Source organism: Stenella coeruleoalba, assembly GCF_951394435.1.
Source record: "Stenella coeruleoalba genome assembly, chromosome: 11".
Classification (NCBI taxonomy): Eukaryota; Metazoa; Chordata; class Mammalia; order Artiodactyla; family Delphinidae; genus Stenella; species Stenella coeruleoalba.
Window position 1 is genome coordinate 61,678,004 of NC_137157.1, and position 19,119 is coordinate 61,697,122.

General features: G+C 46.6%; 1 protein-coding gene across 5 annotated transcripts in view; it reads right to left on the reverse strand.

Annotated features, from left to right (window-relative positions):
* Positions 1-18,978, reverse strand: part of SLC4A8 (solute carrier family 4 member 8) — a 102,521-nt gene extending 83,543 nt beyond the window's left edge. For 3 of the 5 annotated variants that reach the window (XM_079936063.1, XM_079936062.1, XM_079936071.1), the window contains exons 1-6: positions 18,858-18,978; positions 15,957-16,080; positions 15,313-15,397; positions 13,051-13,208; positions 278-441; positions 4-185 (exon numbers count right to left, since the gene is read on the reverse strand). In XM_079936063.1, coding sequence (XP_079792189.1) covers positions 4-6 — 3 coding nt within the window. In that variant the 5' untranslated portion in view covers positions 7-185; positions 278-441; positions 13,051-13,208; ... (1 more) ...; positions 15,957-16,080; positions 18,858-18,978. Of the gene's footprint in view, positions 1-3; positions 251-277; positions 442-13,050; positions 13,209-15,312; positions 15,398-15,956; positions 16,081-18,857 lie in introns of those variants that run through there. The other 2 variants (XM_079936073.1, XM_079936060.1) reach the window with 2 other exon arrangements.
* Between the last annotated feature and the right edge of the window lie 141 nt (positions 18,979-19,119).

Here is a 19,119-nt window from a genome sequence, read left to right on the forward strand (position 1 = left end):
TACCATATTTCTTGCCCTGTTTAAACTGTCAAAAGAGCCGCCAGGGCTTCTCTGGTGGCGCGGTGGTTGAGAGTCCGCCTGCCGATGCAGGACACACGGGTTCGTGCCCTGGTTCGGGAAGATGCCGCGGAGCGGCTGGGCCCGTGAGCCGTGGCCGCTGAGCCTGCGCGTCCGGAACCTGTGCTCTGCAACGGGAGAGGCCACGGCAGTGAGAGATCCGCGTACCGCAAAAAAAAAAAAAAGAGCCGCCAGGGCAGAGGTTCTAATCTTTTCTTACCGTTAGGGAGCTCCCAATTCCCAGCTGCATCTTATACCTGATTTGCTTTCTCCTGCTTCCTCTTACTTATACATCTACACCCAAGGAAATGTTGGAGGAAAAGACGTCAGGATCCGAGGAAAGACTTAATTAGGGCTTGCTGTGCGTTTGTCTGGGAGCATTTCCTGTGAAGGGAGTGGGGCGGGGGAGAGAGACACTATTCTTTGTCAAGCTGAAAAGGTATGCAGGTGCACGATATGCCTTCAGCTCTTACCAAGTCACAGCATATCTAAAGAGACTACGGAGTACGATTTTCTTTGTTCACAGCACGCTGCCGTCCTGGGACACCACACATCATAGGGAAGAACAATGAAGCGCCACAAAAACTGACTCTTGACTGGGAAAATCACTCTCCCTCCATTTGTCATCATCATCCTAGAAACTGCCTATACTGGGGACTTCCCTGGCGGTCCAGTGTGGGGTGCTTTCATAGCCATGGGTCCAGGTTCAATCCCTGGTCGGGTAACTAAGATCCTGAAAGTCACACAGCCCAGAAAAAAAGAAGAAAGAATAAAAGAAATTTCCTATACTGTACTCATTTACACCTTGTTCCAGACTAAAGTAAGGTTCTGGTAGACGGAACCCACGTAAACTGGCAGAAACCTACGTTCTGCTTTCTCTGGAATCACAATTGAGATATTTGGACAGAGGCAGAAGGAAAGGACTTATAGAGGGATCAGAACAAAACAGAAAAGCAGGCCTTGAAGAAAAAAACTTTGGGATTTCCAGATCCACATAGGAAGGAAGTCATTCAGGAATTTAGGAGAAACAGGTGTTAACCAAGGACCACTTGCCGAGTCCTTGATATCAGATTTGAACACATTTGTATTCATTCAATACATTTATCTTATCTGTTTCTAACCAAACCTCGCCCTGCTTAGAAATCAAGCCTGTTTACAGTGGTTTCACTCCATATCTTACCTTCTTGGGGATAAGACCTCTTGAGCTTGTTATGCTAAGCAGGGAAGTTCTTATTTCACTTGTAGCCAGTAGGCCTAGTATATCCTTAAGGTGGCTGCAAATTCAATACCGCACATCTGTATGATTCTATATGCTCAGTGTTTTTATCACCTTATCTCATTTCTCTCCAACGGGTCTGTCATTGTACACAGAACACTCCACAGACTAGAAAGCTGAAATGTGCCTAAAATAGGGACTTGCCCAAGCCAGTTAGTAGCAGAGCTGGGTCAAGAACTACTCAGGCTTTCCACTTCATTGTGCGGATTCCTAGACATATAATTCCATTCAGCCGTTTCCTGCATAAAGTTGAATTGCCTTCAGTTGAACAGTGAATTGTGAATCTCCTTTAGAATTGACATGAACTCCCCAGAGCAGAAACCAAGGGCTTCCCCTCTGTTACCCTTTCCCATCAGATTACAGCTTCATATAATTTCCACTTTGGAAAGCTTGTCAGTGATACCCATTCATTAGTTTACTGAACAAACTCTCATGAAGTTCTGAAAATAACTATTACTGCCTCTTATCTCTAGAAACATATTATCTGACATAGATATAAATTCAACCCGAGCTACTTCTACTCGCATTGAAACACCCCTTGAGGCCTTTTATTTTGCAGTTAATAAAAAAGAAAAGAGACCTATTCAGCATTTGGGCTGGGGCAAAAGGGGCTAGACATAGAATTTGAATGTATCTCATGGTTTTACCTTTTTCTACCTCTAATCTTTTGCCAAATTGAAAAGGCCAGCCTCCTTTTTAAAGAAGGTAGAGTTTCTCTGGTCCTTTCTTATACAATATAAGAAAGAAAGAGTATTTGCTAGATTTACCACAAACAACGAGGACTATGAGATGGTCAGTCAATGAATAGCAGAGAAAAAAAATCCAGCCTTGAAGCAGATATAGAAACACTCAGCTTTGTTTGGGGTAGGCAAAATGAACAAGGGCCATTACAATTTGTTTTTTGTTTTGTTTTCTTTTTAATATTTATTTATTTATTTTATTTTTGGCTGCATCGGGTCTTAGTTGTGGCATGTGGAATCTTTGTTGTGGCATGCAGGATCTTTTCGTTGTGGCATGCGGGCTTTTCGTTGCAGCGTGCAGGCTTCTCTCTAGTTGTGGCAAGCAGGCTCAGTAGTTGCGGTGCTCAGGCTCCAGAGCACATGGGTTCTGTAGTTGTGGCACATGGGCTCTGTAGTTGTGGCACACGGGCTCTGTAGTTGTGGCTCGAGTGCTCAGGAGTTGCGTCGCACGGGCTGTCACCCCACAGCATGTGGGATCTTAGTGCCCTGACCAGGGATCAAACCTGCGTCCCCTGCATTGGAAGGTGGATTCTTAACCACTGGACTGCCAGGAAAGTCCCAACAATTTGATTATAATCTAGATATCTGTTGGCATCTCTCCAGAACTTCTTGTCCCTGTTCTCTGAGAATTGTTGGAAAGAAAATAAAAGTCCTATATTCCAACACCATATACAAAAATAAACTCAAAATGGATGAAAGACCGAAATGTGAGACTGGAAACTATAAAACTCCTAGAGGAAAACATAGGCAGAACACTCTTTGACATAAACCGCAGCTATATTTTTTTGATCCACCTCCTAGAGTAATGGAAATAAAAGCAAAAATAAACAAATGGGACCTAATTAAACTTAAAAGCTTTTGCACAACAATGGAAACCATAAACAAAACGAAAAGACAACCTACGGAATGGGAGAAAATACTTGCAAAAAATGCGACCAACAAGGAATTAATTTCCAAAATATACAAACAGCTCATATATCTCAATATCAAAAAAACCCAAACAACCCAACCAAAAATTGGGCAGAAGACTTAAATAGACATTTCTCCAAAGGAGACAGGCCAACAGGCATGTAAAAATGCTCAATATCTCTAATTACTGGAGAAATGCAAATCAAAACTACAATAAGGTATCGCCTCACAGGGGTCAGAATGGCCATCATCTAAAAGTCTACAAATAATAAATGCTGGCAAGGGTGTGGAGAAAAGGGAAACTTCCTACACTGTTGGTGCGAATGTACAATAAATTGGTGCAGCCGCTATGGAAAACAGTGTGGAGTTTCCTTAAAATAAAAATAAAGTTACCATATGATCCAGTAATCCCACTCCTGGACATATATCCAGAAAAGATGAAAACTCTAATTCGAAAAGATACATGCACCCAGTGTTCATAGCGCACTATTTACAACAGCCAAGACATGGAAGCAACCTAAATGTCCATCAACAGATGAATGCATAAAGAAAATGTGGAATATAAATACAGTGGAATATTACTCAGCAATAAAAAAGAATGAAATAATGCCATTTGCAGCAACACGGATGGACCTAGAGATTATCATACTAAGTGAAGTAAGTCAGACAGAGAAAAACAAATATCATATATCACTTATCTGTGGAATCTAAAAAATGATACAAGTGAACTTATTTACAAAACAGAAATAGACTCACAGACATAGAAAACAAATTTATAGTTACCAAAGGGGAAAAAGGGGGAAGGGATAAACTGGGAGTTTGGGATTGACAGATATACACTACTGTATATAAAAAAATAAACAAGGACCTACTGTATAGCACAAGGAACTGTATTCAATATCATATAATAACTTATCATGAAAAAGAATCTGAAAAAAATATATATATACATATATATAAAAATGTATATATATAGTACTGAATCACTTTGCTGTACCCCTGAAACATCATAAATCAACTATACTTCAGTTAAAAAAAAAAGTGATGTGTACACACAGAAGAATATTACGTAGTCACAAAAAAGAAGGAAACTTCCAGTCATAAGATGAATAAGTTCTGGGGATCTAATGTACAGCTGATGACTATAGTTAAAAATATTGCACTATATACTTGAAAGCTGTGTGATGTAATGGATTACCTTATTGTGGTAATCATTTCACAATATACATATATATCAAATCATCATGTTGTATACCTTAAACTTACACAATGTTATACGTCAATATAATAATATATCTCAATAAATCTGGGAAAATGTATATTCGAAACTAATTCTTTAGAGAAAAAAAAAAAGATAAACTATCAGTTAACCAAATCATAGTGTGAGGAGGGGCAGGTAAGTGAAAAAGCATAAGTGTGAAAAATAAGAGATGATATAAATAACCTCACTGATGCAAAGAATATGTACTCAATTCTGTGTAAGTAACGGAAAAACTCAATTAAATGGCAAATGCTCTATAAAAAGAAAGATTGTTAGAAGACATAGAAAATCCAAACCATGGATGGGGGAAGGAAAGACAAGAAAGTTTCAAAGAAATACCCTCCATTAAAAAAGATGAATAGGACTTCCCTGGTGGCACAGTGGTTAAGAATCCGCCTGCCGATGCAGGGGACATGGGTTCAAGCCCCGGTCCGGGAAGATCCCACATGCCACGGAGCAACTATGCCCGTGTGCCACAACTACTGAGCCTGTGCTCTAGAGCCCACGAGCCACAACTACTGAAGCCCGCGCACCTAGAGCCCGTGCTCCGCAACAAAGAGAAGCCACTGCAATGAGAAGCCTGTGCACCGCAACGAAGAGTAGCCCCCACTCACCACAGCTAGAGAAAAGCCTGCGCAGCAACGAAGACCCAACACAGCCAAACTTAAATAAATAAATAAATAAATTTATTTTAAAAAAGAAAAAAAGATTAATAAATCCAAGCGCAGATGCATTTGTGGGTGACTCTGACTGGAACAATCAAAGCCAGCACCATTCTTAACAGGGAAACAATAGAAGTATTCCCAGTAAAGTCAGAAACTAGTTAAAGATGACCACAGTCACCAGTATTAATGGATAGGGTGGGAATTAGCCAACAGACCTCGATGACAGAAAAAAATAAAATAGATAAATGATCAGGAAGGAATAGACTAAATTATATCATTGTAAACCTGGAAAACCTAAGGGAATCAACTGAAAACTATTGCAAACAAGAGGCATCAGAAAAGTGGCTGGGTGCAAGATTATTATGCAAAACTCAATAGCTTCCCTATAACACAGAGCACAACTGATGAGGTAATAGCATGAGAGAAAAGATTCCCATTACAGTCATAGCGAAGAGATGAAGAGATCAAGCAGAAAAGTAACATGCAAGAATATGAAAACTATTACTGAGTGGCGCAAAAGAAGTCTTGAGTAAATTGAAAGGCACACGCTGCATCTGGTAGGAAAAACTCGATTTTATTAAAGCTGTTAATCCTCTTCTTATTCATCTATAAATTACAGGACATCACAATAAAATTACCAACAAGGTTTAGTTTTTTAATGGGCAAACAAAAATATCTAGGAAAACTCTGGGAAAAAAACAAACAAACCTGGGTCTCCAGTTAGATCCCTTTTCACGCCTTACCTGTTCTGGAAGGAAAACGCTCTGGAGTGAGTATTACACTGGGGGCCTCTTTCCCTGAAGAATGGCTGTGAAAAAGCCCCCAAATGGCTCCCTTGACAGGGACTCAACTCTACAACCTCCTCCAGACCCAGCATCATTGCGGTGTGGCAGAGCCCCAGCTCCCTGGAGCCCACACCTTCCTGTAGCCACAACTGCAGGCAGCCTTGGGTCTGCAAGCAAAAAAACGTAAACACTGTGTTCCCGGGCTGTCACCCCTGAGCTGCACTTCAGAGCCCTGGGAGCTGCCAGACTTTCCTTACCACCTGCAAGCTCTGCCGTGTGTCTGAGAGACGCTGCTATGGGTTAAATTAGGCCTCCACCCAACCAACAGCAACAAAAAGATGTGTTGAAGTCCTAACTCCCAGGACCTCAGAATGGGACTTTATTTGGAAATAGGTGATCACTGCAGGTTGAATTAATTAAGATGAGGTTACACTGGAGTAGCAGAGGTCCCGAATCCAATATGACTGGTGTCCTTATAAAGGGACAGCCATGTGAAGACACGGAGAGACACAGGGAGAACACCATGTGAAGATGGAGGATTGGAGCGATGTGTCGCCGGTCCAGGGAATGACAAAGATGGATGGCAAACCACCAGAAGCTAGGAGGAGTCAAGGAAGGGTCCCCCTACAGGTTTTAGAGGGAGCATGACCCTGCAGATTTCTCCAGAATTGTAAGACGATAAATTTCTGTTTTAAGCCACCCAGTTTGTGGTACTTTGTCACAGCAGTCATAAGAAACAGATACAGACGTCTACAATTAGAATCTGTGCACTCCACGCCCCTAGGGCAGGAGGCTGCTTACCCGCTGGAAGTGGCCTAGTGGAAAAGCCAAAAGAGTTTTAAACAGGGAATTCTGACCGGTCCAGCCAGGAGTGCAATGACCTCTCAGGGCAAGACAGAGCTGCAGCACCCTCGTCCTTTCACATGCCTCCAACTTTGCCCTGAGGACGAGCTGGCTGGGGCTGGCTCCTCGTTAACTTTGGCCCCCTTCTGCAACAAGCCCGCCTACCCTGCACCCCTCTAGCTCTGCCGCTACTCAACACTAGTGACCACAGGGATGCTGGGGAGAGAATGGAGCCTCAGAGGGCCCCAGGCTAAGCTTCTGGATCTGCTCTGGCAGGCCAAGGGACCTAGAGCACTAAATCCTGGGGACAAGCTGGGGCATGTTATTTGCACTCCAAATTCTGGGGGCCACCCAGGTCACACGTATGCCCCTCCCTCTATTTGTGTCTCCCCCACTTGCCCACCTGGCAAACTTCTACTCATTCTTCGCAAACCAGGTCACCTCGCCTCTTCCTCCAGCAGGGAAGTTAATCATTCCCTCCTTTGTGCCATCCTGGACCTCCTGCAGTACGGGTCTTATCTCATTCTAGAAGGTTTGTGCAGTAGACTGATATCTCCTCACAGATAGGGACTGTGTTTTCATCTCTGATCCCCTAGTGCCTACCACTGCACCCCACGCCAGCGATGCTCTACGGCTTCCACGGAGCTTCCACGTGCATTAACCATTCCAACTGTGGATAGAATGTTAGGATGCTCTTGCTTACGCCAGGACAGACTTTCCCTCCTGGGATAATTTGATTTGTAGCTGGTGATCTCTCTCATTCAACAAAGAGCTCCCTGAGAGAGAAATGCTAGTTCTTTGCCCTCCTCCGGTCCTAACCCTGTTTACACAAAAGTCGCCTTCAGTAAATGCAACTTCAGTTGTTACTGTCCCGACACTTCCTATATTCAAGGAAGCACCCTGATAACCCCATTAGGTCTTTCTGGTGCTTTCTGACTCATGTATCTTCAGGGAACCAGGCAGTCCAATTTGTTTAATGCTATGTGATCTGCTGCACCCACACCACATTTTATGGTCTTAATTCCATTTATTATAGACATTGTGATATGGCTCTGTTTTTCTGAAAAACAGGTCACCTCTTACTCTAGTTATTTAGCCATCAGCCCTCTCCTAGCCAACAAGGGTGGGGACTTTTTACATCTCTTTTCTCGTAATGGATAATAGTGCCTCCTGGAATAAGAATCAAAAACCTTAATAATGTTCATAGCCTTTGACCCAGCAAGTTCCACTTCTAGCAGGTAACCCTAGGAAAATGGCCAAAGATTTGCACAAAGGAAGGTTACAGAGGCACTCTTTATATGCAACAGGGAAGAACTCACTAGGGAACTCGGTACAATCTCTCCAAAGCAAACATGGGGGACATGGTTGGCCACAGAACGTCAACAGGCCTGAACCGAATGTAGTAGTGAAGTGGAGAAATGGCGAACTCTCTGCTCACCCAGCACTAACAGGGTCTGAGGCACACCATGTCCTGAGGGGCTTAGGGATAGGCCAGACCCTGCAACAGCCTCTTGCCTCTCTAGACTTGGGGACGTCTCCCAAGCAGAAGCCCTCCAGTTCCCTGGTCTCCCAGCTATCTCCAAGTCCTACCTGGGAAATGTCTTGTTCGAGTATATCTCACAGGTTAAAGCCTAAAAGGATGGGTGGTCCATCCCTCCCAATCTGTAAGTGTCTCCCATACCCTGCCACATTACGAGTTACCACTCAACTCTCTCTGATCCTTGGAGAGCCAGAAGTGTCCTTTCCTAAGTTTTTATTAGGAGTTTCCCTCTGCTGTCTCTCTGCCAGGCCTGGTTTTAAATGAACACAGAGAGCCCTTTCACCTCTCTCCCAGAGCAGTAAGTTAATCCAGTGCATCATATTGTTTACTGGTCAGATTCTTTGGGTTGCAAGTAACAAAAACACACTCAAACAAATTTCAACCAAAACAAGAAAGAAGAAAGGAAGGAAGAGAGGGGGAACAGGAACAGAGGGAGGGAGGGAGGGCGAGACAGTAAAGGAAAGGAAAAAATGGAAAAGAAAAGGAGAAAAAGAGAAAGCGGAAGAAGGGAGAAATCTAGGGATAAACGCCTTCAGGTATAGCAGGATCCAGGAGTACAAAATATAACGTTAGGGTCCTCTCGTGCTTTACCTTTATTCTTTGCTTTCTCAGTGTCGTCTTCATGCTCAGGCTGACTCTCCTTCCTCATGTAATAGCAAAGATGGCCATTAGCTGCTCTGAACTTACGTCACCTTCCCAGCTAAGTATTCCATCAGTGGTCACGTGGGGTAGGGGATCAGAGGTGTGGGGCTGGGGGGAGGGGGTCATCTTTTTTGCTAGTTCCAGGAATTATCTCAGGAAAGGCTCTGAGTAGCCTGGCTTGGGTAATGTTCTAAACCCTAAACTAATCACGGTGGCCAGAGGATCTTTGCACATACATATGATATACATAAATATACATATTTATATGAATTTCTGAGCCTGCTTGGACAGCAAGGTGCAAAGGGGTCAACTTGGCAGCATCCTGGACTCTGGAATTCACGTTAGCCTAGACACTGATCGGGAACAGCACACTTTCTGAACTGCCACGTGAAGAAAATTCCGGCCCTCGCTATCCACCTGCTCAGCAGCCCCGGACTCTCGTTTCAGGATGGGCTCGGCCACCTTGTTGTTCTTGTAGGTCTTGGCACCGGCAAAGGGGGTCAGGGCCTGCCTGTGTCGGACATGCAGGCGGATGCCAGGGTGGGAAATCAGCAGCTGAATGGCGACGCCACGTTGGTTGCTCATGGCCACGTGGACAGGCGCTCTTCCTTCCGCATCCTGTGCATTTACAGTGGCACCAAACTCCAGAAGACACTGTATCGTCTCTCCAGCCCCCAGGAGGCTGCCAAATGCAAGGGGGTCCGCCCACCTCTGGCCTCTTCCTCTCCTTCTCCATCAGCACCACGCTGTCTGGGACTATTCACATCGCAGCCACTGCGAATAAGAAAGCAGACGATGGACTCGTTTGTTTTCATCAACGGCTCTGTGCAGCAGTGTCCGAAGGCACCCACTAGGCCCTGGGCCCCAGCACGTGGCATCACAACCACGCCTGACCAGAGTGGATGCGACGTCCTCCAGATTATGAGCCAGTGCGAGCCACGGTGGGGCGTTCCCCTTCTCATCTGGCCCAGACGTGCCAGCTCCTCGCGTGCGTGTGGCAGCCACGACAAGGGGAAGCTGATTTCTGACGTCCAGCTGAAGAGCCGTCTCCCCAGCCTGAGTCCTGACGTTTATGTCCGCCTGGTGCTCCAGGAGAAAGAGCACGCTCTTGCCGTCCTGCCGCTGCATGGCCGTGTGCAGCAAGGTCTGCCCGTCTGACATGGTGTCGTGGATGCAAGGCCCGGAGCCCAGCACGGTGTGGTCTCGGGAATCCTTGAGGCTGAAGGCTGGAATAATTTGCAGGTTGTTGGTGGCATGAAGAGCATTAGCTTTTTGCCCCAGGATGACAGACACCACATCCGGATGATTACAGGCAATCGTCACGTGCAGTGGTGTCCGCAGGTAGACGCTGCTGTCCGCTGAGCGGGGCGAGGATGCAGGCTCCTTTGGTCAAGGCAGGGCCCTCCTCCGTCTGTAGGTCCACCCTTGGTACTGGGGAGTGAGGTGGGCCTCATCTGAACTCCATGGACTAAGAATCAAAGGTGGTTCCCTGAAAACATGCTAGACAAAGAAGAAAGAAGGTCCTTTGCCCTTGACCGGTCCTGTCCCAGTCTCCGTCTGTCCCCGTACATAGTCAAGCTCCCCAGGCTCTCCTGCATTTGGTCAGGAGTCAGCTTCACAGACTGACAAGTTCATGCTCAGTAGGCAGTTCGGGTCCTAAGTAGTCATCAGTCTCCTCCACGCAGCTCCTGACATCAGATCTGCGTCTACTCTTACAGCAAACAGCAACAGTGGCGAAGCAGGCAGATTCCTAGAGTTTGCCCCCGAGTCTGGTTTCACCCTGAGTGAAGCCCCTTCCCTTGCCTCTGAGGCAGAGATCACTGAGGCAGGCTGTGGACAGAGATGGGAACTCCGAGACCGCTCCGGGTGGCCGTGTAGCTTGCACCCGGCTCACGCTTCGCTTGCCAAGCCACGCCCTGACACAGGTCTGCGCCTGCCCAGAGGAAGGGGGGCCTGCTCACCACTCATAAGGCTCTTTACGGACTAACAGCTGCCTACCTGCAGCACAGGGACAGATAAGGGGAGACAGACTGCCCCAAGGCTGATCCAGGAAGCATTTCAAGGCTTGCAGTTTAGACCCGGGTCACCTGGCTTGAGTAACAGAATGATTGCCTTACGAGGTATTTTTGTTGTTTCTGGGTGTGCCGTGCCCGGGGTCCAAAGGCGGCCAACCTGCAGTTCTGCACTCCTCCATTCTGGCAGACGTCTTCCTGCCCGCTGGCTGCCAACGTCACCAAACTCTGAGGGATGCTTCTCTGGGCACTGACACAAGAGGCCATGGGGAGCCACCTGGATGTACCCTGGTCTCATTTCTATCCCTTGGACTGCTTTCAGCTCCTTGGGGAATAAACCAACACGAAAGAACTCTGAACTGGATCCAAGTGGTCATTCCTGCCCAGCCTCAAACCCAGACCAAACTCCACAGTCAGCCAAGCTCATCAAAAAGCTGTGTGGCTCCTGCCCAAACGCTGAAAACAAGCAGGTGAGGCTTCCTGGAGGAGTTATGGGCACATACCAGGAGAGCCACTCATTATATTCTGAGCACATTACAAGTGATTTACATACATTATCTCACCAAATTCCACAACAGACCCACCTCAATAGCTTCTTTTTAAAAAGAGAAAACTGAGGTTGAACAATTTGCCCACGATTACAGAACTGCCAGCTAACGGAGGGACCCCATGCCGTCACTCTCCAAGTCTTTCCTTTGCTTGGGGGGAGTTCTATCAGGGCTTCCCACCCCATATACTGAGATGTGCCTCCCCCATAGCATCTGACTGTGGGGTAACCCTGTGAAGAATGGGCGAGGTGACCTGACACCTCCAGAACGTTCCCTGGGCTCCTACTCTCTGGTCCCGAAGGCAAGAGATGCATGAGTCCCAGCTCCAGTGCTTCCCTCCTCTGAGAGGGCTCAGAGGAGCTGCTCACGTGGGCAGCAGGCTAAGGCTCCCATTCAGACGTGGCTTCCTCGCCATGGGAGTTAAAAGATGAGGGTCATATCAGCTCTGAGGTTCTCTGACTCCCCAGGTAGGATTGTTTCCACTGTTGTGCTCCAGGTTCTATAGAAAATTCTAGGTTTTGTACACTCAAAGCAAAATCTGAATGTCCTTAGAGGAGGTCTGGGTCGCTTTGGACTGGTGCCCCCTATCCTTCCCTTGGCTCCAGAACAGCCCACTGAGTTATCTCACATAACAGATACCAGGATAGGATGGTCCCCATGAGCAGTATAAGCTCCAGCTCAGTGGTGGGGACTTCCGTGGCGGTCCAGTGGCTAAGACTGCGCTCCAATGCAGAGGGCCAGGTTCGATCCCTAGTCAGGGAACTAGATCCCACATGCCGCAACTAAGAGTTCGCATGCCACAACTAACGATCCGCATATCGCAACTAAAGATCCTACATGTAGCAATGACGATCCTGCACGTGGCAATGAAGATCTCACACGTGGCAACAAACATCCCACGTGCCGCAACTAAGACCCAGCGCAGCCAAATAAATAAAGATTAAAAAAAAAAAAAAAAAACCCAGTGTCAGTGGTGGCCCAGGTTCTGTCATCCCTTTGCTCCACCTTGTCACTGTGTGGGCTTTGTTCTCAGATAGGCTTTTAAGAGGCTGTCTTATTCTTGTATCTGTTTCATTCAAAGGAATGGAAAGCTTTCCCGCAGGCCCCCAGTAGACCCACTTCTTTGCCCATCACTGGCAAGGAGATCACCATATTGAGCTAATGGCCAAGGGACCAAAAATGCCAGGAGGTCAAATACCCTGACCACTACTGCCTTCAAATTCAGCACCTGGGGCTTCCCTGGTGGCACAGTGGTTAAGAATCCGCCTGTCAACGCAGGGGAAGCGGGTTCAAGCCCTGGTCCTGGAAGATCCCACATGCCACGGAGCAACTAAGCCCGTGCGCCACAACTACTGAGCCTGCGCTTTAGAGCCCACGAGCCACAACTACTGAGGCCCGCGCCCCTAGAGCCCGTGCTCCGCGACGAGACAAGCCCCGGCAACGAGAAGCCCGCGCACCGTAACAAAGAGCCAATGCAGCCAAAAATAAATAAATAAAATTAATTAATTAAAAAAAAAATTCAGCACCTGTGGGCTCCTCAGGGTACTGAACGCCAGGACAGGATAACACATTACAGAGCCCAACAGGGTCCTAAGTCTGTCTCCAGCTCCCCACAGTGGGGCTCCTCCTTCTATTCGCGAGGCATCCTTGTTTTGTACCTGGTAAGTCACTTGGTGGTTTGGCAAGTCTGGTATAGTTTTCCGTAAACCTCGCGTAACTGCTGAACCCCATGATATCTTAAGTCTTGATAATTAGTAAGTGGAGCCAATTACGTTTTCAAAGTTTAAGCTCATCCCTCGTTATGACAGTGTAATGCTGTCCCATCTTACTGCAGCCTGGAGGACTGTACTTATATCAAGGCACCACCTCAGGTCTGTCTTTTCCTGGTAGTGTAAGATACAAAGGAGTTCATTCATGCTCCTCTGAGGCCCTGTTGAAAAAAATTATGTGATATAAATAAACTAGATAATCCACATCTCCAGTCATCTTTTCCATGGAGTGGATAAAGGGATCAGAGATGTCCTGGGGCATCCCTTCAAATTGATAAAATTCCATGAGTAAGTAAGAATGTGGGTTTTTTCCTCACCAACTATAGGTGTTTCTTAGTACCACTCCTCACCCAATACCACCAACTCCCTGTCTGGCAGTGGGTCCCATCTGTGAGAAGACCTGTACCCATTCCCATGTGCTGGACTGTTTTTTCCCACTACTACATGGGGGGTGGGCTGAGGTTGTAGGTCTTGCTGATAATTAGCAGCTCTTTAGAGAGCCATACATCCATGATTTCAAACAATAGAATCTATCTTAATCTGCTCTCAGCAAACACAACTCACATTCCATTCGTGGAGAAAGAAAAGGTAGCTTAGGGCTTCCCCTTCAGTCTCTCCTCCTGGTCACTGGCTGTTTAGAAATCCCCAAGATCAAAGCCCTCTGGATCTATGCAGATCCAGGTCAAACGAACCCAGGAGAGGGCAGGGGAGCAGTCCTTGGTTCTGTGTGGCCTCTGCCCACTCTACCCACCACACCTGTGGGGAAGGACCACTCTGTACTTACATGCTGCCTTTGGAGGGTGCCAACTTATTTTCTGTTTTTTTTTGAGAGTGCCAACATTTTTTTAAAGGCTGGATTTAAAAAGATTCAACCCAGGTCTCACTCCAAAACCGTTTTCACTTTGCCAAAATCCTATGCTGTTCATAGGTCCGTCTGCCTAGAAAACCCAAGAGAGTCCACTGGAAATCTATCAGAGGCACAAAGAGCGCTCAGTAAGTTAATTGCTTTTAAAATAACTTTAACCACTTCAGACAATATAATGAAAAAAGTTGGACTTCCCTGGTGGTCCAGTGGTTAAGACTCCAGGCTTCCACTGCAGGGGGCACGGGTTCAATCCCTGGTCAGGGAAGTTCCACATGCCACATGGTGTGGCAAAAAAAAAAAAAAAAAAGAAAAGAAAAAAGTTACTATTTAAGGTACTTGCTAAAATCAGGGTGATTCCTTCTCTGGGCTATGTTTCTAGAAAGAATCAAAAGAAATTGCTAACAGTGGCTGCTTCTGGGGAGGAAAACTAGGTGACCAGGGATAGGAGTAGTTCACTATACTTATGAACTTTTGATCATTGTGCCATACGCACGTTACCTATTGAAAATAAATAAATAAGATTCCATGGGAATTAAGAAGCAGTGAGGCAAAAACTTCAGGACACTAAGGGGACATTAAAAATCAGTACATTAGACTTGCCATTGAGTTATTCCATCACCTCTCCTTCACTGTCAATCTGAAACAATATTAAACAACACTCCAGTGCCATCATATATATTTCAACCTTCTGTAAGTAAATGTATCGTCTGTTCAAATACCTAAGAAGATAGGAACCTCCTCTCTTATTTTTTAGGGATAGATAACAGAGGTTTTGCAGTTAGCTGGGGGAGAGTTTGCTCTGGTGGAGAGTTTATTCTTATATTTTTGTCAGGTTGAGATACGATTACCTTTGTTTCAGAAGGTTCAATGTGCATATCTCTTTCTTTTTTTAAAAAAGTTATTAAACAATAATATATCATCGGGCTTCCCTGGTGGCGCAGTGGTTGAGAGTCCGCCTGCCGATGCAGGGGACGCGGGTTCGTGCCCCGGTCCGGGAAGATCCCACAGGCCGCGGAGCGGCTGGGCCCGTGAGCCACGGCCGCTGAGCCTGCGCGTCCGGAGACTGTGCTCCGCAGCAGGAGAGGCCACAACAGTGAGAGGCCCGCATACCGTCAAAAATTAAATAAATAATATATCATCATTTTCAGCAGAAAGAGTTCTCATAGCAAAACCTTGCAAGCATGTAGATGTTCTTCACAATTATTAAATTTCTCTTTTTTAAAAAGTACACACAGATCCTGGGTATCTTGAGTGCTTTTAAGAAGAAAATCGTGTGTAATTTAAGTAGAAGTGTCCTTAGTCATAATGCACCTATCCCACGTTTCCCAAGAGAGTAAACAATTATTCATTGTATGATATAAGGAGGCTTCAGTTATATAAAAGAAAAATGGGGGAATTACCTGGTGGTCCAGTGGTTAGCACTCTGTTCTTTCACTGATGAGGGGCTGGGTTCGATCCCTGGTTGGGGAACTAAGATCCCGCAAACTGTGCAGCGAGGCCAAAAAAAATTAATAGAAAAAAAGCATGGACATGGGGTCCACATCTTTTCTTTTACCTCAGGCTCCAATATGGCTCAGCAGAGCACTACTCTTTGTTTTCAATTGTTCATATTTTGTTCATCATCGATACCTTTTGCACTAATTTTGATGTTTTTAAATATTACATTATATACTACTTGATTACTGAGTTTTTGGTGCCCCCTTCAATTTTAAACCCAAAGCACTTGCCTCGCTTTAGAGTCCTGGCTCTGCCCTGTCCTAATCCTTTTTACGTTTATCAACCTCCCTTCCCAGGTTAAGGGTGTCCTGAGGAGAAGGAAGTAGATTGTTTACTTTCGTGTCTCTGGTCCTACGCAATACCTAGCACAGAGCTAAAGCATGGTGGGCTAACATGGCATTGTTGAAGGTAGGAAGGGAAGAAGGACAACAGCTAGTGATAACGACTGACATCCTAACATTTATTGTGTGCTTATTGTATACCAGGCACTGGGTTAAACGTTTTACTTATTTAATGTAACAACTCAACAGTAAAAATAATATTATACCTTTTTACGGATGAGGAAGTTGAGGCCCGCAGAGCAGAGTGAACTGTGATGCATGAGTGATTACGGCAGAACTTGGAACAGCTCTGCTTGGGCTCCTAAAACATTTCTCGCTTTGATGGTTTCTCTTCAGAGCACGGGAATGAGATGAGAAAGAGGAAGGGGGAAATAGGGGGAGAAAAGAGATAAACGGATGTAACAGAGGACCTGAACTATGCCATTTTCGCATCAGTTCTCAGCTCCACCTGCACAACCACCCCTAAGGCATCATTAGTCCTTACAGATGAGAAACTGAGACTAAAGATGTTCAAGGGACGTGTTAGGTTCCTTCCGCTGGTCAGGCACCTGCAGAGGGTGGGGGAGGGGTACAGTCTGGGGCAGGGTGGGTGGGCCTGCCCTCCCTCCTGACCTCCCCGGGGTGCTCGTGGCAGCTTCTCGGTCAAACTTTCCCTCCCAAGTGAAGCCAGCACCTCCTCCTGGTGGGCAGGTCTCCTTCATTCTGCCCCACCCGGAGGTGGGCATCCCCTCGCCAGGGACCACAGGCATAAGGGAGAGACTCAATAAAGGCCAAGGCTGATGTCAATAGCCTCCCAGAGCTGTTCTTGTCTCGCTTGCTTCCACCGATCTGCTCCCCACCACACTTCCTGCCTTTCTGGGGGAAAACCCCTGAAGTACACTGCTGTGAAAAGCGAAACTTCAGAACACCCAAAAACAGAAACTAAAATGGCAAGAAATAAGAATAAGATTCTGAGAAAAGAAAAAGAAAGAAAGAAAGAAAGAAAGAAATTCACAGGACTTCTTGAGGAGTGGGGAATCCAAGCCTGCCCTGCAGAAGAGTTTAATGATGGAAAGTTTCGGTCATGAGTAGGCACAGATGATTTCCAGAGAGGAGTGAATGAAATGTATCTTTCACTGTATACCTTTTGCTAGTGCTTGAATTTTTTTTAACCAGGTGCCTTTATAATGTTTTCAATTAAAGAAAACTATTTTTTAAGTGGCCTGCCATGCAGTCATTCTGTGTGGCTCGCCTCCAGTCCTTCCTGTGAGGACAGAACAGCTCAGTCATGGGACTTCCCTGGTGGCGCAGTGGTTAAGAATCTGCCTACCAAAGCAGGGGACACGGGTTCGAGCTCTGGTCCAGGAAGATCCCACAGGCTGCGGAACAACTAAGGCCGTGCGCCACAACTACTGAGCCCACGTGTTACAACTACTGAAGCCCGTGCACCTAAAGCCCATGCTCCACAACAAAGACAAGCCACCTCAATGAGAAGCCCGTGCACCACAATCAAGACTGGACCCTGCTCACCACAACTAGAGAAAGCCTGTGTGCAACAACAAGGACCCAACGCAGCCAAAAATTAATTAATTAATTGTTTTAAGAAAGAACAGCTCAGTCAGTGTGGTCACACATCCTGTGGACTACATGCACCTCCAAATCAGGCAGCTCATTGTTCTGAGGACTCAAAGTCATGTTTAAAATCAGAGTCAGGTAAAGTAAAACTGAATGAGTAATTTGCTTCCAGAATGTGGAACACGCAACACAGACCAATGCTGCTTCCTTGGGCATCAGCCTCTCAGGGACTCCGGGATGGGGTTAGCAGTCATGACTCTGTCCTGGGGAAGAACTGAGGCTGTGAGTCCAGACGAGCCCATCACCCTCAGGTCAGGCTGGGTCCTGACTAAGGCTCAAGGGTCAGATCAGGATCAAGAGGAAGGGTGGTGCAAAGACTATAGGGTCAGACGCGCACAGGAGTGTCAAGTCCCCGGAAAGAGAGAAACGAAGGATAGCATCCCACAGTCTTCAACAGGAAATGCCCTTATTCTGAGAAAAATAGCTGTGGAATCAGGCAAGTGACAAGGGTGGCAGCTGGAGCAGTGGGAACGAGAATGAACCCTGAGGGTCTGTAAAGGAACCAAAACGGATGATCAAGGCAAACTCTGTAGAAAGTCTCTGTTTAGGGATTAAACCCCAGACAGAGTCTCTAATGTGAAAGGAAGGGAGTTGGGGGGGGGGGGGAGGTGGGATTACTCAGATGCTTGGTGTTAGGGGAGGAGATAGGTGACCAGGTTGAGAGTGAGTGGATGCCTCCATTTTCTACCCCTTTGGGAATGTCCATCCTTCACCTGCTTCCTGATCTAGTGTGGCTAGGCAAGATCTTCTTCTCCATGCCCCACTGGCATCCTCTCTCCAGAATCCATCGCTGGAATAACGCTGGCCTCCTTCTGAATAGCTCAATTCTACCCTGGGGTCCCAGATTAGAAAACAAGGTTACTTCTCTCCATCCAACTGTTAATCCCCAGTAGCTTCCCCTGCCCTTCCCAGTTCATGTCACAACTGCCTTCTTGCTCAGATCTACCCACCCACGCCCCTGCTCCCAGGTCTTACAGACTTAGAAACACAAACGCGTTTAAATATCAAAACAGAAGAAAACCAGAATTGGTGGTCGAACTTTCTACGCCAGAAAATTTCCAAATTATCGGCTATTTGGAGTGGTCCTTCTCTATTACTGAGACAAGGACCCAAAAGGTTACATCACAGAACCTTAGAGCTGGATTGAACCGGTGAGCAACCCGAGGCGGATGATTCAGAGCGTGGCTGTAGGAACTGAACTTACTTATTTGGATTCTGTCTCTACTCGTTCAGTGGTTCTCAAAGTCGAGTATGCACCAGAATCACCCGGAGGGCTTTTAAAGATAAAATTGCTGGGCCCCATCCCCAGAGTTTCGGATTATTTAGGTCTGGGGTAGGGCCCAAGAATCTTCATTTCTCACAAATTATCCGATGACGCTGACGCTGCTGGTCAAGGAACCACACTTTTGAGGAGCACTTGCTAGCTGTGTTATCAGCCGCCTCCCATGTATATTCCACAATAATCGTAGGTATTTGCTAGGGCTGGGATTTACCTGAGACCTGGCACATGAAGGCTTTTTTTAGCATTGTTCGGGGCACACAGCAAATTCCCTGCTCTCACTGTTGGATGGAGGGGAGGAGTCATTTGCTAGGGACCACCCCGGCGATGAGAAGCAAACCTGGGACGGAGCCCAGGGGCGCCTCTCTGCCCGGCTCTGAGCGCTCCGGCAGCGCAGCCCCTCAGCCAGCGCAGCCCCTCAGCCCGCGCGCCACACGCTGCGGTTCCATAAACAAGCTGCTTCCGCCGCCGGCGGC